Here is a 23,665-nt window from a genome sequence, read left to right on the forward strand (position 1 = left end):
CATGCCTAAACACCAGATAGGCTAGGTCAAGCTTTAGATTTGTATCACATTTTATTCAGCAGTTTACCTTTATTTTCTAGATGTTGTATGTTCTGAAGCATATCTGATTCTTCAGTTCTGTTTACTCCCCTCCCCCATTTGTTGATATCTGTCCTTGTATCTTGTGAGAGATTTATTATAGTTTGTTGTTGAGTACTATCTCGAAGGTGAAAAGGATGAACCAATTACACACATAACTGCCTTCGACAGATGCTTGGCCTTCAGATGCTTAAGATCCAAAAGTTTTATTAGTGTATTCAAAATGTAACAATAAGCTAACTTTGAATCTTGGATTTAAATATGCATTGTGCAAACAGAAATAGGCAAGATCAATTGAAAATATTTAAATGGGCATCAGTAAGATTTTTTCTTGTAAAAAACATTTTCAATTACATTTGTCATCTTTCGCTACACCACGTTGGAAGGAAAAACAAGCTTTTGTAACCTCAAATGGTGTTTCTCCATTTTCTTTTAAATATTATTGTAAACATTCTATTTGGGGATAAATAAGTGGACCAAGTTCAGTCATGTATTAAGGATATTCAGTTTTAAGCAATAAATTATTTAGTTTTAATGTAAAAATGCAATTATACTCTTGAGCTACAATTTTATCTATCCCATTTTAACCCCCTTTCAGAAGTTGTTTGCTGAAACAACTGGGGTGAGAAAAGTGACTAGTCCAAGGTCACTCAGAAGGCTTTGTGAGAAGATGAAACTAGAACTCAAGATTTCTACACTTCTAGCCTGATGCTTTAACCCCTATACCAAACTGGCTTTCTTTTTGACATTTTAGTATATTAATTCCCTGGTTGGTCTGGTCAAATGTAAACTATACATCTCCCTTCCCCACTGGCAGTATATGATTTATTTCTAACCAGAAAAAAAGGAGCAACTATGTGCAAGCTTGAAGTTGGCTTTGTGATTTGGCAACCCCAAATGTTTCTAAAACTTATTTTGTGCATATTAATTATACTAATTAATGATTTGGAAAAAGTTTTCATATGACTGAATGTTCATTCTAGTTGGTGAATGCAGAAATATAATACTGAAATATTTCACCCTTGCTTAAAGTGGTATAAATAGAACATGGAAAGTGAAGTTCGGGATTAGAAGAGGAAATAAGAAATTACTACACATTTTTTTAGACAAAAATACATATACCAACATAGTCTTGTTTTAAGTTTTAATGTTTATTTTCCCCAAGACAGCCTAGCCTGCATTCTACTTGGATAAATTTCACAAGCTAGTTTTCTGCTGCATCTAGTTTTAAACTTTTAACCATGTTTCTGATGACAAGGAATGCTGCAAAAATACTCTAGTCCAACAAAGAGTTATGATCACAAAATAATTTGTATCCATTCTACTGCATTTCAGAATTACCAGCTGATTTAAAAAAAACACAAGGTAGAGATATAGATGCTAATGGTGGCTAACCTGGTACGTTTTCTTACAGCAAACTGTTGATCATGCAACACTTGTGCTCAAAGGGGAAGGCACAGCATTTCCTACAATGAGCCACCTTATAAAGAGTTTTCTTTTTGTACGTATTTGTAATGTTATCTTTAATTTAGTGTGCAGAACCTCAAATTGAGGTATTATTCCAATTACAAAAACCACTTGCATTTTCATGCAAGTTAAGAATACAAAGTTCTCTCTAAAGTGGCTCAAAATAGATTGTTCATGGCTGTCTACATCTAAAGATAAAAGTCTAGAACAATTGGACAGATTAGGTGGTATCAACGGTGTTCAAACCATGACTTGATTTGTACATCTATTCACATCTCCAATCTTTTCAGCAGTACATATGCACCAAATTTTATTTTGAGGTTTCCATATCATTTTCATAGAAAACAAAGTTGAAAACAATTAACATTGAAACACAGCACGGTATTCTACCACAACAGAAACAGCTGGTTACAGGACTCAACAAAATCTAAAAATGAGCTATGCTGTAGATTACCGCCAAAAATAGCTTTATGTCATCTCTGAAATGAAAAGATGATAAACATTGTTTTCTAGTATTATGATAATTTTGTGTACTGCAACACAATAGTTGGAAGAGGGAAATGTATGGATTCCATGCAAAAATCTACATAAAATAGTTTTGATGATATGGAAAACTTTTTTCTTTTGTAATAATGAACAATCATCTGGTGCAAATGCACAGGGAAGCCTTCCTCAATGTTTTCTGACTTTACAAGCAACTAGTAATAAGCCATACAGGAAATAAAATAACTAAAATTAAAAGGAATAAATAAATAAAAAACAGGCTGCAGGAGTAAAACCATAGTCTGCTGCTAAACCGGTCTCTTTTTTTTGTGTGTCCAGTGTTATAACACTTATGCACTCCTTTTGATGATTGACTAGGGTTATTATCAGCCCCCTGAAGGCAAATCAAGCTTGCATGCATTCACATACAGCATCACAACCATACTCTCGTACACACCCCACTCCAAGACTAGGAGTCTGCTTTATGAGCAAAAGAGCCCTAGATTTGAAAAACACACGTGGCCCCACACTGAGTCCAGACATTCACTCAATGTTGTCCATTCACACGGTGCTTCATTAGCAAGGCCTGGGCTCATTCTCCTTGGACTTATATGGGTATCCTATTCTCCTTTTATGCTTACATGGCTTGATGATAGAATAGTACTGCATTTCCCCCACAATTGCGCTAATTAAATCAATGTCCTTCCTCAGGCACTGAATTTCTTTGACCTGTAGCCCTTTTCCTTTAAGACACCGTATATCAGCATTCAGTGTGAAGTTTTTCATTACATTTTGCCACTCACTCTCACTCGCACCCACTCGCCATCTTGACTTCATTCGGGCTTTTCTGTGATTCCAAATGAAATCTTCACATTTTCTTTCCCGATTTAATGCAGCAGCGGATCCCATGAGCCAAGCTTGATGGATCAAACCTTTTTTTATTCAGTGCTGCATTGTACCTAAATTCCAAAATACCACTCTAGAACTGGAACCCTTCTGCAGGTACATTGGCAGATGAATTGAAACCAAATGTTCCACCTTGTATTGTTTCAGGAACAAGGTTTGGATCTTCATCTATCTGTTAAGACAACAACAACAGAAAGATCTGGAATTAGATACTGCATAGTTATGAGGGACTATGCTGCATTTGCAGCAGGAACAAAGATTTGCTCCTGTGAGCTCCTCTTTTGATTTGTGGTGTACATTCATTCCTGGAAGTATTACAGATACGTTTTTGTTTAATGCCTGCCTTGGACAGCAAAAATTCGCAGTTACACTAGCGATGAAAAAATAACTTTGTGACCAATGTCTGCCATTACAATCTTCACAGTCTCTCTATCTGTCATATATTTGCCTTTACAGTCAGTATATGTCAAGGGTGGATAATTTTCCCAAGCGGGCACTTGAGAAACAGACTGTGTTGGAGGGCCGAACTGATGTAACCCAATTTTATGTCCTCAAATTCCATCACCCCAGGCTGTTCCAGGCGAGAGACAAGTGCTATGGAAGTGCAGAAAAGTGCTTTCTCTCCTCGCTTCCTGTGGTTGCCATCCGACTGAAGGGACACGAGGTGAGCCAGACTTGAACTCTTCTCCTGCCTCATATGGCACACTCATAACATTTGATTTCTAATTTCTAGTTGACCTCATACTGGTGGGACAGGGACAGCCAAAGGGTTGGATGTGGCGTGGAGGTAATAAAATGCCCAGATCTGGTATATGTTGTCTTGTGCCTGACATATTCCCCCCTCCAAATCTGCAGAGCAGAGAGATTGCCTGAACAAGTGATCTCTTTCTGAGTTGCTTTTATCCACAGCTCAGCTTATCCCTAAAGTGTGCTAACTATAAATTAACAAACTCAGCACTGTAACCTTAATTAGTTGATCCTACCACAGGTCTTGCTGCCTGACATTGATAAGATCTTAATCAATTTCATCTTAGAGTCTGTTTGCTTCCCAAGTCACTCTGGCTTGCAGTGGGGGCTAACACATTCCTTTCAATGTGTATTCCCAACTATCTGGCTGCGGTAATTTTTTCCTCTCTAATGACGTAAAACATCAATTCTTTTTCTGCTAATTATGCCAACATTGGGGTGACCATCTCAAAGAATGGCTGAATGGGGAAAAGGGCTACTATAAGATTTGCCCTTTTATCCGACTTCCTTATAAGTCATTCCAGAAACCTTCCCTGCCATTTGGAGCCATATCATTCTGAAGCTATAAAACAAAGAAAAACCAAAGTAAAATCCTAAGCATAGTAGTGTGCTTTTTCACTCAGCAATTGCTTCACTTAAAATCTGGCTTGCCAATTCCAACTGCAGTTGCTAAGTGAGAACTACCTGTAGTTTAAAAGAGCATTCTGTGGATTTTTCAAGATTAGTTTTGATCAAGGGAACCTCTCTTCCCCGTTTCTCTGTAACAGCTGCATAACTTTTCATGCATTGGGTTGGAGAAACAAAAAATAAAGTAGTTAAAAAAAAAAGCACTTCCAATTACAGCCCCTCAGCTTGGTACACATATTCATAAACAGAATTTACTTACATCATCTGAAGAGAAGAATTGATCAATGATCTCATAAGCCAGTTTGTAGATGTCTTCATTTTCATGATTTTGTAGTTGTTCAATTTTCTCCAATCCTATAGGCAAACCAAAGAAAAAGTTCACAATCAACTATAAGAAAATATTTTCAGGACATAATTATTTCTGTGACCACATTTCAAGAAATAAATATGCATATTTTAGAGTATCAACATATCTGGATCTGTGACAAAATCAAATAATTTAAACCAATAGAAATGTAATGAATTCAAATCTTTTACTTTTAAATCAAACAAATTATACCTCCATTCTTCAATAAGGTTGGCTATGGTTTCTGCCTCATCATCAGCCATTTTTATATATATCTTAGCCCATCCAGCACTACTTGCACGACCTGAGCATCTTTTACTGTTAACAAGTTGCAAAATGGAGGAATTACGTTTTGTTGAATTAGGTATGCCACCTAAAAACAAAAATAAATGATATCAGGACCATAAATTACGACAATATTAAAAACAGCAAACTGTACGTATATTTAAAATGAATAGATTTTCATTATTTCTTAAACCGGAAAGGCATTATCTGCAGACTAGGGATTACATATATCTTAATGATAAATCTGCCTTGATTTTTTTTAAAGTCAAGTATTTATAAATAGAATACTTTACCAGACTGAACACACATTTGATGAATTTAGAAATTTACAATTTCTAAGATACTGCATGTTCCTACTGATTTAATGTTTAAGGATGGGAATTTAATTTAATGTAAAATAATCCAGTTTTTTTGATCTAAAGTTCTTTGCATACGTGACCCGTCAAAACCGCGGAGGACAAAATCGCACTCGACGAAAGCGCGCATTTGACGTCATCACAGCGCGACGAAAAAAATTAAAAATTGAAATAAAATTAAAATTAAACCAAGCCGATTCACATAAAGGTAAGGGTTAGGTTTAGGGTTAGGTTAAGGGTTAGGGTTAGGTTTAGAGTGTTAGGGTTACGTTTAGGGTTAGGTTAAGGGTTAGCGTTAGGTTAAGGGTTACGTTTAGGGTTAGATTAAGGGTTAGGTTTAGGGTTAGGTTTGGGGGGGTTAGGGTAAGGTTTTCGCTTTATTTTTACATTTTTCGATCACAGCGCGATGTTTTCGTCGCGCTGTGATGACGTCAAATGCGCGCTTTCGTCGAGCGCGATTTTGTCCTCTGCGGTTTTGTGGTGGAACCCTTTGCATAAATAGAAAAGTACTTTTCTGTACAAGTGTATCTATACAATCTTCACTCTAGGTAATCCCTGCTTAATGACAATTGGCACCAGCAATTCTGTCAGTAAGTGACACAGTTGTAAAATGAGACATCAGATGATCACGACATGTGATTTTGCTGCTGGTTTCTACTTGCTTGTCAGAAGCTAGCTGTGAGGCACACAAAAAGGGATCCTGTGACCACTGGATATGCAATGGTCATAAGTGTGAGGACTGGTCATAGTTAATTTCTCAGTGTTATCTAACTGAACATTCACTAAACAAGACAGTAATTAAGCGAGATCTACTTGTAATTCTATTATGCCTCATCACAATCTATATGCTGACCTATGAATGAAGGCCACTGCAGTAAGAATGGAACATACTAAAACATTCACTAAATTATAAATAAATATTCTGTGCACTAAATACTGTTTATAATCTTTTGGTTTTAAATAATTGAAAATACGCATATTTTAATTACTTTAAAGAAAACTGAGATATTACAAATTGATCTGTAATGAGATATTTACCTTAACATTGTTTATTCTGACAGTACCCTTAAAGTACTATTATCTATTTCTACACCAGACTGATATAAACTTAAGGAATGTGAGGCTCAAAAACTGTTTTGAGACATTTTTGTTTCAGTTAACCAGAAGTAATGCTATTGTAAAGACTTTCTTGAGTATAAACTTTAAAAGTCTCCAAAACAAATCTAATAAAAGTTATGTAATTCAGTTCTCAGCAGGCTTGCACTGGAAAACAATGGAGTTTTATACTCCAATCTGAGACACCTGAAGAAAACACAAAACTCGACCTTTTAAATACCTTCTTCTAATTGGACTGTGCCTCCCATTTGTACTTCCATTTTAATCCCATCATATTCCCTTAACTCAAATATATATGAGATATTACTTACTTGATCTTTTCTTCCACTGATTGTCAGGTTACTGATAGCCCAAGCAGCTTCCTTTTGTGTACCAAAATCACCCTAAAAACATGAAAAAGTTGATACATTATTTTCAGCCCAGGCTTTCTTTAATAAGGTAAATGGAAGATTTTTAACGGGCAAACTTAAACATGAGTTTAACATTCATTTAATTTGTTAAAGCCCATTCTCCTGTCTCCCAAAGATTGATTTTTCCCCAGCATTGGGACCAAAATGGGTATAGATACTACTTGAATTTTGAACTATTAACTGAGCATGCAATTTTATGACATTTTTTGCACTGGAAAGTGAACATTACGGTCATTAAACAAATCCATTGCTTTCCACTGGGATTTTTACCCAGAAACTAAAACTAAATGCAGTTTCTGAAAAAACATTGTACATTGCCAATGGTCAAAAATGTGGTTATGTGACGGGGGGCATGGACATTGAAACTTCAAATCCGGGTTGTAAGTTCCTTTTTGGGGATTTGTCGTAACTGAACTATTGCTAAGTGACTGGTACTAAGTCAAGAACTAGCTGTACCTTAAACTATTAACTGTAGGAGATGATCAGCTGAGCCTAAGGGAGGAACAAATGTGTCATCAAACTTGAGTCCCTTCATGCCCACGAGATCGAAGTCCAGCCCACCATGAATTCTGTTGACTCTTTATCTTCCACCAATTTGCTTTGATCATTAGTAGTTCATATTCTTGTAGAGAGCATTAGCATACAATAAACTTACATTCATTTGAACTGATTGGACTCCTGACTCCACAGGTTCACTCTTTCTCCCCATCTTTTCAACATCTACATGAAACTGCTGGGTAAGGTCATCTGCCAATTTGGGATTCAGTATCATCAGTATCTTTCAACCCTGGGCAACCAAGTTAAGCTGTCATGGTTCTGTCCCAGAATCTGGTGTTTGGTGGGGAGAAACTGTCTCTGACTCATTCCTACCAGATGGCTAAAAGTACTGTGAATATCTGGTTATTCACTTAGACCTTTGATAGAAAAAGAAACTGCTGCTTCACTGCACTTGCCATCTTCTAATTTTAATGATTTACTGATTTTATTGCAATTTGATTGATGTGAGCTGTCTATCGTGGTTGAGAGTTGGGTTGCATAAAAATTTATAATTATTATTAACTACCCACAGCAGAAGATAGCTACAATGATTTGGGAGGCACAGAGTAATCTGTTTATCTCCTCAAGTCCTTTTAATCCCTTGAGTCATAAAACAATTGGGCCAAGTAGTTATGCATAGTTCTGCTTGGAGTTGACTTATAAGGCAAAATAAATAAATAAATAAAAAATGGAAAAAGAATAGAATACTAACCTAATTTCTATTAAAGGAGTGGAATAATCTTACTTGCAGATATTGTATAGTAGTTTTAATGCACTGCTGCATTCATTTTTTACTGGAAACTATCCTATTTATTACTTTTATACATGGAGTTTTGTATTATAATTACTATATATGAGTGCCATTTTATGAGTTGGTATACCCTCACAATCTCTGACAGTGCATCTCATGCTATCAAAACTGCAAAGATCCCAAAATATTGCCTGATACAATTTAGCCTTCAATTTGAGGAGCAAATATAATATCTGCTCTGTATGACAATTTACTTGTTTTAAAATATTAAATGGTACCTCGTCCAAATTTGGAAAACCAAGACTTCTGTGGCATTTACTGTACAATGTAGAAAGATGGCTAAAATAAATTTTGAGCTACTTCATTAGGCTACTGCTTACAGCAGAATTTCTGAACATGAAAAGAAAGATCCCCACTTTCTCTTCAAAGGAAACATTGCATTTAGTCCATTATGTCCTAAAGCATTTTGTTGACATATGACTGCCTTTGAAAGCATCTGGTGATTAATAACTGATTTGCACTGTAAAATTTGATACTTGTAATGTTTCATTGTTGTGCAAGGAATATAGCAGTAGTAGCTAACAACTGAGAAATCTACTGATAAGATTGTTCATTACATAATTTACTACGGATTTAAAATATCTTAGTCTCTTTAATCAACTTTTTCTCTTATATAATTTCATTATCTAAGTCTTGAATTATAATTATTTAAGTGATATAATCAGCAGGTTGCTTGAGGATTGGTGCTTGCCTTGCTAGAAAAAAGCGAAGTTTACTGAGTTAAGTGAACTATCAGATAGACATATGTGCACCCACCTAAATAATTTAAGCAAATGTTTGACTAACCTTATCTAAAAGATGTATTATCATTGGTACAAGGTTAGCATCTATCACTGCCTGGACTTGCTGCTGATTTCCTGCAGTGATGTTAGATAGGAACCATACAGCTTCCTGCAACAAAAAAGAAAAGTTGAACAATACTTAAAGAACTATTACAAATTCTGAAAGTATAGCTTGACTCCTGTAGAGCTACATGGTTTTCAGTATGAACATGGTAAAATAAAATCTAGGTACTAGGTATCATTTAAGTTGCATGTTAACCTATTTATGTTGAAATTGTTCAGCATACATCTGCTTCCAAGATGAGTTCTATTTAAATAAGATAAGAACTAAGTTATAGGATATACTTTTACCTATAAACAAAAACTATGCTTATCCCACTGAACTGATTTTAAGGTAAAGTATAAATATGAAGTAATAAATATAAAATTTGTTTTAAGCATTTTATTAAGTATTTGGGATGGTGTTGGTGTTACGAGTTATTTTTTAATCCTGGGCACTAGGTGTATAAATCATGGTTTTTTTTTTTAATCCTTGTATATGCTCCAGAGGCCGCCTGAAATGTGCAACATTTATGAAGTTGTAGAATTTTACAATCTTCAGTTGATGAATTATTTAATAATGAAATGAGCCTAAGGTTAACCAGAATTTAAAGGGGTTGGATTCCCTTCTCATTGGTTTCAAACCTTGGTGACTATAGTAGTGATTTCAAACATGTTACATATATAGATTAAAAACTATATGAAAATATTAAGAGCACATTTTTAAAAATGGGCTTTAAAGCCCCTAGATCAGTTATTAAAAATGAAACATATTACTTGAAGTATGGTAGCATCCAGCTGTCATACTGTGCTTAGAGAATGATTTACAAGTATTATCAAGCCACTATAATGATAGTTTCCAACTCTTGACCAAAGTACAAATTTCCATAGGACTTCAGGGCAATGAAATAATGGGCTGGCTTCATATAATATGTTAAATTATAAAGTAGCTTGATTGGTTCAGCATGATGATTAAACAGCCAGTACAATTAATATTGAGCAAAGTAAGCCACCAGGATTTGTTGTAATAACATAGTGCAATGCTGAACTGGATTAAAAATTCACTGGATTAAAAACTTGAGCCAATGATCAGAAAAGACCTTTAAACAATATATTTAAATAATATATATTCTGGGTTATTCCCCTGACTACTCTGTGATAGTAGTTAAGAAAGTCTACTGAATACAGGTTTGGTGAGTTATTGTGACCAATTAATATTACAGTGAGCTGAGAGCTGGCCTTGTAAACTTAATGGTAAATATCAACTCATATTCTGAAGCCATGGATTTTTGAATAGTTATAGATGAACTGAACACTAATCTACAGAAAGCTAGAGGTGCTGTGAGAATAAATTGATAAATAAATCTAGCTAATGATATGCAGTACATTCACCCCTAGCTGAAAATCCAAGTATGAACTTGGAAAATTCTTCTGAAATTATGATCTTCTTGCACTATCTGTGCAAACTGGGATGGCAACATTCACCCCTTAGATTGATACATTAATGTTATTCACTATAGATATGGATTTTACTTTGATCTTACATGCATTGATTACATGTAGATTATGCTATTAAATGTAATCAATCTGGGCCTATTAGACCATTAGGACAGTTTAACTGATGCAAAAAAGAAAACAACATTAATTCTATGATAGCCATATATTATTGACATGTTTCCAAACAAATTCATAGTACTTATACTGGTCTTTTAAGACCTGAACATTTTGAGCCAGATATTTAAAAACTAACTATGCCCACATGAATCCATCTAGGCTTTAAGATCAATGAAAAAGCTTTAGTCCAAATTCAATAAGATTGGTAGCCTTGAAAAATTTATTTTTCTGTTCAATGGATCTATAGTCTCAAATCTCAGTGGGCTTTGGACTGTTTAGATATATTAAAATAAGTATAACACATTAAATAATTAAAATGAAAATAACAAATATGTACAACATAGCCTTTAAGTTATATTTCACTTTTTGAATTTTAACATTTAAAGTCTATAATTGTATTTACTCTTTTTTGCTGCCCTAGAAAGGTCATTTTTAAATGAAATGAAATGTGCACATAAATAAAACTTTTGTCAAAACTTATAAGCATAATCAATTGAAATTTCTATGTGTTTTTAATACTTTTTAAAAATGTGTATTCTTTATGAAAAACCATGTTTGGGCATTTTAAAATAATTAAACTGGACTCTTGGATCAGATTACATATTCATTATATGACTAAAAGAACATGTCAGAGGTTTACATTTTCTAGATACAAACTGTGAACATATTTTGGGCTTTAATCACAGGCAATGTTGCAACAAAGGCCCTATGACTTAGCAACTGTGCCTCAGATGCACTCCAATATCAGCAATTCTTTTCAGTGTCCACAATTTGCATCATTATTTGGCCCTGAATGCTCACATGCACCACACACATTCTTACACACACACATACTTTTTCCTTTTCCATATTGAATAAAACAATCAAGCTCTTCGATTCACTCACATTCATCCCTCTACATTTTAACCTCCATTTCATCATTTCCAAGAGTTAGTAAGATTTGAACATAGCTGTGTTCACATGGAATCAATGGATCAGTTAATAATAATATTAATTTCTTATCAATAACATGTAATAGGTAACGCATACCTTATTAATTTTTTCTTGGGGTGTGTCAACAAAGCAGGAAAATGTGAAAGAGCTTCACAATTCAGAACTACCTGGGTTTGTTCATCAGTGCCAGTAACAATATTGCCTACAGCTCTGAGTGCTGCAGTCTAGGGGGAAAAAATCAAACCTGGTGGTCAAATAATATGTTAAAAAGGAAATAATTGGTGATTCATTGAAAATATTATGCATTACTGTATATACTCAAGTATAAGCCTAGTTTTTCAGCCCACTTTTTGGGCTGAAAAAAGCCGACTCGGCTTATACTCGAGTCAGTGAAAAATTTGCCCGAAATGGAGGAGAAAAAGGGGCGGGGCCATGCCGCTGGGTGAGGCTCGTGAATGGCCCGGCGCCCCTGTGAGTTTCCCATCCCTCTGTGTCAGTTTGCCGCGCAGCGCGCACCGCACCATCCCCCCTCCTCACGTTCTAATGTAATGCAGGGCTGTCTTATGATTCCCCTTCCTCCCCCTCCTGCCGCTCTGCAACGATGTCCCACCTCCTTGTTATGGCAAGCAGCCACATAGCTATGTCCCACCTCCTCTGGTACAGTGATCCAATGGGAATCACTGTGCCGTGTGTCATAGGAGGCGGGACATCGCTCCCCGGCTGCACGGGACATCATCATCACAGCGGGACATCAGCATCATGAGGTGAGTGAAGTATTTCATTGAATACACCGCTAGTTTACTGTTTTTCTTTGAAATAAATATTCAAAACATTATTGGTATCTATTTTTATTTTTGAAATTTACCGGTAGCTGCTGCATTTCCCACCCTAGGCTTATACTCGAGTCAATAACTTTTCCAGTTTTTTTGTGGTAAAATTAGGTGCCTCGGCTTATATTCGGGTTGGCCTATACTCGAGTATATACAGTAATATCATCCTTTCACCAGATTTAAGTTATTTACTGTAAGCTGAATGCTATCAGTGAAAAGATTCCAGAAATAAACATTTTAAAGGGCCAAGTATTATCCAGGGAAATAGATAATTTGGTACTCCTATTCTAAGGACAGAGTCGAAAATATTGTTCATTTATTTGAAATGCCATTTCAAACCAAAAACAAAGGCTATTCATATCAGAATACTTTACAGCTCTCATTTTGAGAAAATGACAACTCAAAAGATTTGATATATTAATTTCTAATGTAGAGCTTCCCCTATAACCCAATTTAAGGAAAGAAAGCTTGCAGAATACTTACTTGTACTTTAACTTCCTGATGGCTGAGAAGAGGAACCAAATGAGGAACTATCCCAGAATCTATCACCATCTGAATCTGTTCATTGCCTGAATCCGTTAGGTACGAGAGGGCCCAGACTGTATCTACCAATATCTAATTAGAAGGGGGGGGGGGGAAATGCATCACAACTTCACAAGCAACAAACAATGAGATATGCTTCCAGACCATAAGTGATCCATTGGCCTAGTGTGGACTTTTAACATCAATCAAGTACTGTGCTATAATTGCTAATCATTCAATTTCATCTTTAGTTCTCTTGCCCTCTGTCATGGTTCTGTCCATTTTACTTTGTTGTCCGCTACACTTGCTTGTTTGGAATCCTTTTAGAACCCTCCTTCCCCAGAGTTCACTTTCACCTTCATTTCTAACCATGAATTAATTATAAAATATGTATCAAACTTAACTTCTTGCTATTCTCAGAACATTGTGTATTGTTATATTGCATGTGTTTGGAAGAAATTATTAAAACTTGTTTATTTTTGCACCACTCATCTCAAAGTAAAGTAAGTAAAGTAGTGTCGGTGCGTGGTGCTCTGCCCGTCTGGAGTGGGAGTTGCGTGAGCGCCTGTTCACACACACCCTGCACCTCTCAGTCCTTACCATGACCTAGGCCAAGTCTCCCTGCAGGACCAGGGCCAGGGCTGCCGCAGCCGCCACCACCATCCCAGCACTGAGGCCGGCTTTTTCTGAAGCCAGTAGGGCCAGCCGCCTGCAGGCCGAGTCTGGTTGTTCTGGCTGCTGGAGGACTCTCTGCCCCAGCTCCTGGAAACTCAGCAGCAGGCAGATGGCCCAAGCTGATTCTCAAAAGAAGCCATCCTCAGTGCCGGAATGGTGGCTGCAGCCCTGGCCCTGCAGGGAGAGGTGACCCAGGTCGTAGTGAGGAATGAGAGGTACATGGGGAGGGGGGAAAGGCATTTGCGCAACCCCCCCCCTCCAGCTGAGTAGAGCACCATTCACTGACCCAGTGGTATCCAAAAGATGCCAGCTGCAGAACGCCGGTCCCCCCCTCTCCCCAACTGTTGCTCGGCTTGGCATCTTTGGTATACCGCTGGGTCAGTGAATGGCGCTCTGCCCAGCTGGAGAGAGATTGCCAGGCGGCTGCTCTCTTGTAAGCGGGCTCCCGAAGAGTCTGGCTCCAAATAATAAGCCCCTCCCCCCAATAATAAGGCCAAGGCCATATTTCAGGGGTCAAAAGAAAATAAGACCTTGTCTTATCTTCGGGGAAACATGGTATGTAACTTTTCAATGATTAATTGAGAAAGGGTAATAATACCAGGAAGCCATGGTTAAGGGATTATTTGCAACGTTCCTTGATATGTAGAAACACACACATATTTACTTATTTGAGATAGCAGTGATTTCCTGAAAGGTAAATCTAATAGATTAATTTATATTTAAGTAGGTACCAATTCTGATAGGGTTCTGTATTTTGTCTTTAAAGATACCTTACAAAATATTGTATTACTCACATTTACATCTGTGTGATGAATTAAGACACACAATGCTGGGAGGATCTAGAGAAAAAAAAAGGGTACAAAATTCAAAATCATGCAGTAAGATCCAAACTGATTAATTTCCAACAAACAAGTAATTTACCTCTTGAATTGTTTCCATGGTGGAGGTGGGTCTTTGTGACGGCATAGGTTGACCATTACCCAAGTTACATTTCTTAAGAAAGTTATTGGAATAGATGGACTGATGAATGACAGCAACGGCTTCACCACTCCAAGACTAATGACATCTCTACATTGTGGCCCATCTCCTGTATAAATATTTAAACATTTGTATATATTAGTAAAAATATCTGCACATATTTTCAATGCAAGGGTGAATTCTAATAGACTACTATTAGAAATGCTTGTCTTTTAGGCTAAGCATCTAAAGACTGCCATTTCCCTGTATGATATCTCCTGCAGGAAAAAAAATCCTAATTTCATAAATCCATTCCACTGAGAAGTTGCTCGTTATTATACATTTCTTAATATTCATGGCAACAAACATGCTCCTGCCTCTGATTTTCCCTACAATGCTATGAGATAGATAGGGCTGATGACTGGCCCAGTCATCAGCCAGCTTTCCTGTCTAAGGGAGACCTACCACTCATCTCCTTTATTACTATACTAAAATGGTCCTTCTCTACATCAGTAATTGTTGAGTAAGTACTCCAAGGGATAATTTGGGCATGTCCTGGGGGTAATGGAACAATTTGTAATTGCTTGTTTGTGAGTTGAGGACTGCTACTACCAAATGCTTGCATAAAGCAAGAAATTCTGTGTGTTTGTGTGATAGAGAAAGGGAGGGAATGGGGGAAGAAATAACATTACAGTTAGACCTCGACAATAACCACAACTGAACCCACATTTTTTTGTTGGTAAGCAAGATAACTATGTTTTGCCTCATTTCACGACCTTTCTTGCCAGTTGTTAAGTGAATCATTGCAGATGTTAAGTTAGTAAGATGATTGCTAAGTGAATCTGACTTTGTATGTCAGAAGGTCGCAAAAGTGAATCACATGATCCCGGGACATGTGAGTCACTTGTCAAGCATCCCAATTTTCATCACGTGACCCTGAGGATACTGCAATTGTTGTAAGTGTGAAAAATGGTCACAAATTACATTTTTCAGTGCCGTTGTAACTTCAAAGTCACTAAATGAACTCTTGCAAGTTGAGGACTACCTATATTTCATACCATGAAAAGGGATAACTGGATTGACATGTGGTCCACTGCTCTAGATAGTGGATAGCCTATGAATATTTTAAATATAAAGCACTCCATGTTGGGAAACACCTAGCTGTGCAAGGTGACAAGTGGAGACCTCAAGTTTGGAAATAGTCTAAAATCCTTGCAATGAGATCCAGAACTCCCTTTAAGCTCCATAAATAGATCTGTTTCCATTTGAGGTTGACATCCAGGAAGATTCCTGTATAACAGGCAGAATATAATAAAGTAGCAAGCTTGAACTCTTCACGTGTGGGTCTGGTTGTTTGTGTCTGACACACCATGAATGAAATAATTCATGTTTTCTATTCTTCCATATAATTTTATCAGAATATACATGCATATCATTAAGAGATACTTTGGAGAAATGAAGAAATAAGATTACGTATAAAATTTTTGAGAAAAAGACTAATATTAATATTGCAGTGCAAGCCTGGCAAGTTATTAAATGTTAAATTACTGAATCAGCATGTTTTATATAAAATATAACAAACCTATGATATTGCCTAAAGCCCATACTGCTTGTTCACAAACATTTTGATGGGGTGAATGCAGCAACCTCAAAAAGAGTGGGACAGCATCTGCAAAAAAGACATAAATTACTTAACTGTTTCAAAGCCCAAAAACATACTCTTAGTATATGACTTTAAGCGGATGGATAATTAAAACCAAAAGCCTTAATTTCTGAAAGCTGCCAAAATGAGAAACAATACAGGCAATCCTTGACTTGAGACCCCAAAATTTCTGTTGCCAAGCAAGACTGTTGTTAAGTGGATTTTGCTCTATTTTATGACATTTCTTGCACACTTCTTAAGTGAATCGCTGCAGTTAAGGCAGTAACAGGGAAATTAAGTAAATCTGGCTCCCACATTGACTTTGCTTATTAAAAGATTGCACAAGATAATCACATGACCCTGGAATATTGCAACTGTCCTAAATATAGTCAGTTGCCAAACATCTGAATTTTGATCATATGACCATGGGAATGCTGCAACATTTGTAGGTGTGAAAAATGGTCAGAAGTCACTTTTTTCAGTGCCGTTGTAACTTTGAACAGTCACTAATGAACTGTTTTAAGCCAAGGACAACCTGCAGTCCTACTGTTGGAAGAATCAATTCTATTCAGTACAGCAACAGTTCTGGACAGTTACATTATGGAATATGCAGATTTTCTAAAATCAATTATACAATATTAATTCTCCAGAAACTTAAAATAAGAAGAAGGGAGAGTCCATCATACTCACCAGCATATATCAAGCTAATTAGAGCTGGCAATATTTGTTTTCATTAAAAATATTTTCATCACTCTTTTTTACTTAAAAAGCACACAGACCTGTTCTTGGCCATGCATTAGTCAGTAAAAATGACTTTAATACACTGTCTTTATACAACCATATTTTAGTTTGCTTTTACTAACTTGTTCAAAAAAAAAAAAATCATAACCTGATATAAAGTAGTGGCTGGATACCTCTGATCTACTCTATGTTAACAGAATTAAAACTCTCAGCAGCAAGCTAGCATGACCAATAGAGTTTAGCAAAAAGTAGAGGATAACAAGTTCTACCCCAAACATATTCCCCATTAGACAAATTATTATTCATTAATAAAAACCAATTATAAAATTAAAAACAAGACATTTATAATAAGCAGGACACTAATTCTGAAATATGTTAAGAAAACCAAGCCTCCACCAGTATTATAGATTAAAAATGAAATGTCTTATGTAATAAAGGTTACATTTAAATTTCATATCTGATGCAACTATTTTCAATACATTAAAAATAATGTATTGAAAGACAGGATGAAATATTTGACTGCAAATTTCTGCAAAGAATTTCAAGGCCAAAAATAACATTTAAGTGAGGAATCCTATTTTAAAAAGTCAAATTATTTAATCTCAAGTAAGTTTACATTAATTACACAAACCCGCAATATTGTTTTGAAATAGTTAAATGTAACTCAATTTTCTAAACCATACTTTAATTTAACAATGTTGTTAAAGTGGAGCTCTCACCTCACAATCAGGAGGTTGTGAGTTTGATCCTAGGTAGAGGCCTCTATGTAGGGTCTCCTGCTTGGGCAGGGGTTGGACTAGATGACCTGCAAGGCCCCTTCTAACTCTGTTAATCTATTAAGGCTGACCTACAGCTTTGCCCTCTCTTCCATTTTCTCCAATAATTGCCCTACATCAGAATACTTAGCTGAAGATATTTGAATCCTTAACTATATTTTATTTACATTTGATAAAAATAAGAGAGTTTCATGAACTGTAGTTCACTGAGATTAGACATGATAACAAGTATCACCTGAATCTAAAACAGAAGAAAAAGTTTACAAGTTACTTTCTATGGCTATTAGGAAAAGATATCCAATGAATCCAAAGGTTCTTAATCACGCTATGGTATATTATATATAGTAACACAATGATTTAATCCAAGGATCTCATTACTTCTTTATGTAGTTGAATTATACTGAAGGAAAACAGATATTTTGGTCTATATTAAGCAGATACTTTGGTCTGTGAGCCGTGGTGGCGCAGTGGTTAGAGTGCAGTACTGCAGGCTACTTCTGCTGACTGTCATCTGCCTGCAATTTGGCAATTCAAATCTCACCAGGCTCAAGGTTGACTCAATCTTCCATCCTTCTGAGGTGGGTAAAATGAAGCCCAAATTGTTGGGGGCAATATGTTGACTCTGTAAACTGCTTAGAGAGGACTGTAAAGCAGAGGTGGGTTGCCAATTTTTCTACTACTGGTTTGGGTGCACTCTCACTCACACTCCGGGCTTGTGGGCAGAATCTTCCACCGCTACTACCGGTTCGCCCGATCCGATCCGAACTGGGAACAACCCACCTCTGCTGTAAAGCACTGTAAAGCAGTATATAAGTCTAAGTGCTATATAAGAAAAAATGGCAAGAAATGCATTATTTCAATGGAAATTTGAGAAAAATGTCACGCTGTGCATGGGCTCACATTTACTTCTTTTTTTAAAAGCTCCATACCTGTCTACACTCTATTCCTTTTTAAAAAATTATTAAAAACATGTAAAATAGGGGGGGGGGGGGGAGGGTGGAATTACAGTTTCAATCCTTAGAACAATAAAATTCACTTGTGTACTGTGGCTCGTTTTTCTTTTTTTTTTTTTTTTTTTTTTTTTTTTTTTTTTTTTTTTTTTTTTTTTTTTTTTCTTTTTTTTCTTTTTCTACTTTTGTGTAAAAAACAAATGAATTGTATGGATACACCAAAGTGAGGAGAAGAGGGAAGAGAGGAGAAGTAAAGAGGGAGTGAGAGGGAATGTAAGGAGGGTGAAATGGAGGGAGGGGGAGACGTCTGAGGGGGTAGGGAAGTAGAAGAGGGTAATGCTGGAGGGTGAAAGGAAAGTTGGAGGGGGAGAAGAAGGGTGTATGGGGAATGAAGTGGTTATGTTGGGTTTTTTTTTCTTCCTTTTTTCTTTTTTTTATGCACAGTATATAAGTGATTGTATAAATGAAAAATGAAAGAAACAAACATTTAAAATCACACACATAAAACTTAGATGTACACATTTACACAATACAATACGAACAGGAGCTTCCTGTTCTTTCCAATAGCAATTATCAATCAATACCGTTCACCTTATATTATTTCCCCTTCTATTGTATTTCATTTGGATTTCACCATTCTTAATCCTTTTATTTTACTCATAACTATTATTTTTGAGTTTTGTTATATTCCTTCATTGATTCTTGTTTCTTTCCTCCATCCACCTATACCATTTATCCCATATCTGGTAGAATTCTGATTCTTTTTTCCCTGGATTTCTTTAGTTAGTTTGTCCATTTCAGCACAATCCATAACCTTTCTTATTATTTCATCTTTGCTTGGAGTTAATTTGTTTTTCCATTTCTGGGCAAAGGCAATCCTTGCCACCATAATTATATGTAGTATTAAATACTGGATTTCTTTTTTGTATTTCGCAGACATTATTCCTATAAAAAAACTTCAGGTTTCCATTCTATTTTAACCCCGGTTATTGCCTCCAGCCAATTTTTGATCCTTTTCCAAAAAAATTAGCCTCCTCATAGGTCCACCATAAATGGCAAAATGTTCCGTGTATTGATTCGCATTTCCAACATTTTGGGGAGGTATTTGTTAAGATTTTAGCTAACCTTGTTGGTGCCAAGTGCCATCTGTAAAACATTTTGTACTGGTTTTCCTTGTATGCAACTGATAGTGTCATTTTTAAGTTTGTTCCCCAACAATTTCCCCATTTGTTTAATTCAATATTATAGCCAAAGTTCTGCACCCATTTTATCATTTGTTCTTTCACAATTTCCTCTTCCATTTATACTTCAGGAAAAATTTATATATTCTCCCTATCATCTTTCTATCTGAGCTTTGAATAATTTTATCCAATTGGTGTGGTTCTGTTTCGATGTCATATAATTTAGTATCATTATTGTATTTAGTTTTGATTTGGAGGCAAGTTAGCCAGTCAACTTTCATGTTCTGTTCTGCCAATTCTTCAATTGTTTTTAAATTTCCCTGTCTATCAATTAAATCTCTGTATCTTAGCATTTTGTTCAAATCTATAAAATTTGGATGGGTCGTCCTTTCTGTCAGTGATAGCCAATTCGCGATTTTCACATAGTGGATTTTTTTAAGCCATTTTTGAAATAATGCTCTTCTAAATGATTTTGAAAGTATTTGTGCATTTTATTTTTATCATCCCATAGGAATGTATGCCAGCCTGCTTGCAAATCATGGCCTTCTAAAGTCAAATTCTTTTATTCTTTAGCTCTATCCAATCCTTCAGCCATGTTATTGTTACTGCTGAGTATAAATCCCAATTTGATAATGCTAAACCTCCTCTCTCCTTGCTGTCTTGCAATGACTTTAGTTTAATCCTCGCTTTTTGTCCCTGCCAAATGAACCTAGCGGTTTTTTTTTTAATTCTTGAAAGAATTTTTTTACCCGGATTAATAGGTACGGCTTGCAACAGGAATAAGATTCTTGGTAAAATATTCATTTTAATTGTTGCTATACGTCCCAGGAGTGATAGCTGAATATTTTTCCAATTTTCTAAATATTTCTTTATTTGTATCACTAATTTATTATAATTGTCTTTAATTGTGGAACATTTTGCGATCCCCAGATCCCCAAGTATTTCACTTTCTTAGTTTTTATTCTGGTTGCTACCTCCAGTTCCTCTTCTTGCTTTTTTGTCATGTTCTTGGTTATCATTTTTGTTTTGTCTTTATTGATCTTTAGTCCTGCCACTTCACCATATTCTTCTAATTTTTGAAAATTTCAGGCTAGGTTCTAATGGATCCTCTAGAACAAATACTAAGTCATCGGCATAGGTTGGGCCTTATATTCTCATTTTTGAGTCTTGAACCTTTTATTCCCTGGTCCTTCCGAATTTCATTTAATAAAATTTTCAAAGTTAATATAAACAGCAAAGGGGGCATCCCTGTCTGATTCCTTTCATCTGACTCCTACATTCTATTACTTTTATATGTTTTTAGAATATTCTCTTCTCCCCTTTGGCTTTAGATAGGCTATGAGAAAAATTCTACTTGTTCAGCATAGAAATACAGGGTGATGTCTTAATCACAGCACTCTACTCTTTCATAAGCAACACAATAAGAAAACAAGAGACAAGACGGATGGGGTATATAAACCATGTACTAACCGGGTTGAATTTCAACCTACATATGAGATGCAGGTTTCCCACTTCTGGGAATTAAAAGAATTGACAGATCGGTATATACTAGTATATTCTTAAAACAAAACAAACCTGGAATGTACACAGTTCTATTTAAACAGAGGTTTTGCACAAGTTATGTGTATACACAAATGCATAGTAATAATTAACTTACTGGATTGAACTACAGCCTGTGTTTGTTCAGAGGTTCCAGATGCAATATTTGTCAGAGCCCATGCTGCTTCAAATTGTAAAGATGGACTAAAGATAATATTTAAACACATAGAGATAAGGATTTAGTTTTCATTCCAGTATTTTCAAATATTTGTTTCTATTTTTAAAAATGTGCTGTTAAGGTACATACTCACTTATCATCTCTTTCCAGACAATGTACTAATATAGGTAATATTCCAGACTTTATTAAATCATCGATCGGTGGATTGCGATCACTGGAGAGTAGTTTTCTGTTTAAAAACATACAGTATTAGTTCAAATTTGCAAGGTAACTTTAGTTTCTTCCATGTGGACTTTCAATAAATACTTAGATCCAAAATTATATTAAAAAGAACTGATACTATTTATCCAATATTTCAAAGTATTCCTATCTTAGTATTGATACAAAGATGAAATAATGAGTAATTCTGATTCTGTTTTTTCAATAATATGCTTAAAATGTAAAATAATTACATAATTCAGTTGCCAAATGTCTGAAATGCAGACATGTGACCAGTGTGTGTGTGTGTGTGAGAGAGTGTGTGTGTGAGAGAGAGAGAGAGAGAGAGAGAGAGAGAGAGAGAGAGAGAGAGAGAGAGGGAGGGAGGGAGGGGTAGGTAGGTTGGGGAGAGAGAGGGAGGAATTTTTCAATAGCCAGAGGTGTTTTACAGGCCATAAAGATCTTTTACAGGCCCATTGTAATATCAAACGCTTATTAAATAACCATCCAGTATTCGAAAACTACCTGTATGCATGATGTCAGGGCATCATTTCATCTATTTTTGTTCAAAAAATTAAGCTTTAGGTTTTTAAACTTTTTTACTAGAAAATCTATTAATCAGAAAAAGAAATTAAAGAGATTTAGAACAATTTCCGTTAATAAACTTTATTACAATCAGACAATTCAAGTGGTTAAATTTGCATCTTACCTTGCAGCCTGTACTGCACTTAACTGGACTCCCTGGTTGTCACTTGAGGCATTCTAAAAAAATAAACCCGTTAATTAATTTTGCAGTCAGAACTCATAAAATATGTTCAACTTCACTGATTTTAAAAAATGGAAGAAGATATTTACCTGAACTATTGCCTCCAATGATGTATTTTGCTGTTATAGGAGATAATAAAGTGTTAGGAATGGTTTCTTTAAAAAAACAAAACAAATGGGTCTTTTGAATATTGTACTTATTCTTACCACTCTGAAGTCACCATCTATCAGAATCTTCACAGATATCTTCATGAGGTACATTTCTTCTTTTTAAAAGATGCTCATCTCTTTTGTTCTTTTAAATACAAATTATAAAATTACGTTTTGGAACTGTTTGGAAAATGCTTCCCAATTTTTTTGAAAATGTATTAAAATTTGTAAATTAAAAAAAAAACGTTATCAATATAAATAAGAACAAAGAACAAAATGCAGTTTTTATAATTTGCTATAATTATGCACTGTACACAAACATGCAATAATATACAGCATATAATTGTAACACTTTTCTGAAATGCAGAAAAGTGCAGCAAAAACATGCATGACTTAGTACTGCACTGCTGTGCTAGTCATCTGAATTCAATTATATTTTTGCTGAATTTCTGTTGTTCATAGGCTCAATAAACTTAATTCACTGCTATTTGTTTCATTGTCAGACCCATTTTTTAAGCTGTTGAACAGGCAGGGCAGGTTGCAACTAGTATACAATAGTGCTTTCATTGTTTGCACAGTGAATACAATGTTTTGTACAGTGACTACAATGCTGTTTTGATCCTTTTTAAAAAAAAATCTGCATGTTTTTGTTATTTGTAAATGCCTCCGTTTTAACAAATTATAGACATTTTGAATTTGATCAAAGTGGTGAACATTAAGCACAGGATAAGAGAAATTTCTCAAATGTATGAGGATAGGTGCACCAGTGTTGTACTGGACTGAGCCAATGTTAAATTTAAAATTATTTTATGTGATTAAAATGTTAAACCTTACCTTTCTTAATTCCACAGCAACTTCATTTCGCTGTCTTCTCATAGTCTGTAAAATTAAAATATTATAGAATTACATCCCACTCCTAATGTTTTCTGAAGTAATATGAGTTCTAAATGTGACTATGAGATACCTTCAGTTCTACAATAGAAACTGTTATAAATGAAGTAGGTCCAAAATTAAAAATATTATA

At 35.5% G+C, this 23,665-nt stretch overlaps 1 protein-coding gene and 1 non-coding gene across 2 annotated transcripts in view; both read right to left on the reverse strand.

Moving 5' to 3' along the window:
* Window positions 1-1,208: 1,208 nt before the first annotated feature.
* KPNA4 (karyopherin subunit alpha 4) overlaps window positions 1,209-23,665 on the reverse strand; it is a 33,262-nt gene continuing 10,805 nt past the window's right edge. Inside the window, 19 exon segments of the mRNA XM_032224802.1 lie at window positions 1,209-3,106; window positions 4,568-4,667; window positions 4,871-4,922; window positions 4,925-5,027; window positions 6,723-6,794; window positions 8,956-9,060; window positions 11,630-11,761; window positions 12,851-12,982; window positions 14,359-14,403; window positions 14,486-14,502; window positions 14,505-14,651; window positions 16,104-16,190; window positions 21,469-21,554; window positions 21,662-21,757; window positions 22,436-22,488; window positions 22,582-22,611; window positions 22,699-22,717; window positions 22,719-22,786; window positions 23,476-23,520. Coding sequence (XP_032080693.1) covers window positions 3,008-3,106; window positions 4,568-4,667; window positions 4,871-4,922; window positions 4,925-5,027; window positions 6,723-6,794; window positions 8,956-9,060; window positions 11,630-11,761; window positions 12,851-12,982; window positions 14,359-14,403; window positions 14,486-14,502; window positions 14,505-14,651; window positions 16,104-16,190; window positions 21,469-21,554; window positions 21,662-21,757; window positions 22,436-22,488; window positions 22,582-22,611; window positions 22,699-22,717; window positions 22,719-22,786; window positions 23,476-23,520 — 1,488 coding nt within the window. The 3' untranslated portion in view covers window positions 1,209-3,007.
* LOC116514494 lies at window positions 11,191-11,530 on the reverse strand. The gene has a single exon (XR_004256132.1).

This window comes from Thamnophis elegans, chromosome 10, assembly GCF_009769535.1.
Source record: "Thamnophis elegans isolate rThaEle1 chromosome 10, rThaEle1.pri, whole genome shotgun sequence".
Classification (NCBI taxonomy): Eukaryota; Metazoa; Chordata; class Lepidosauria; order Squamata; family Colubridae; genus Thamnophis; species Thamnophis elegans.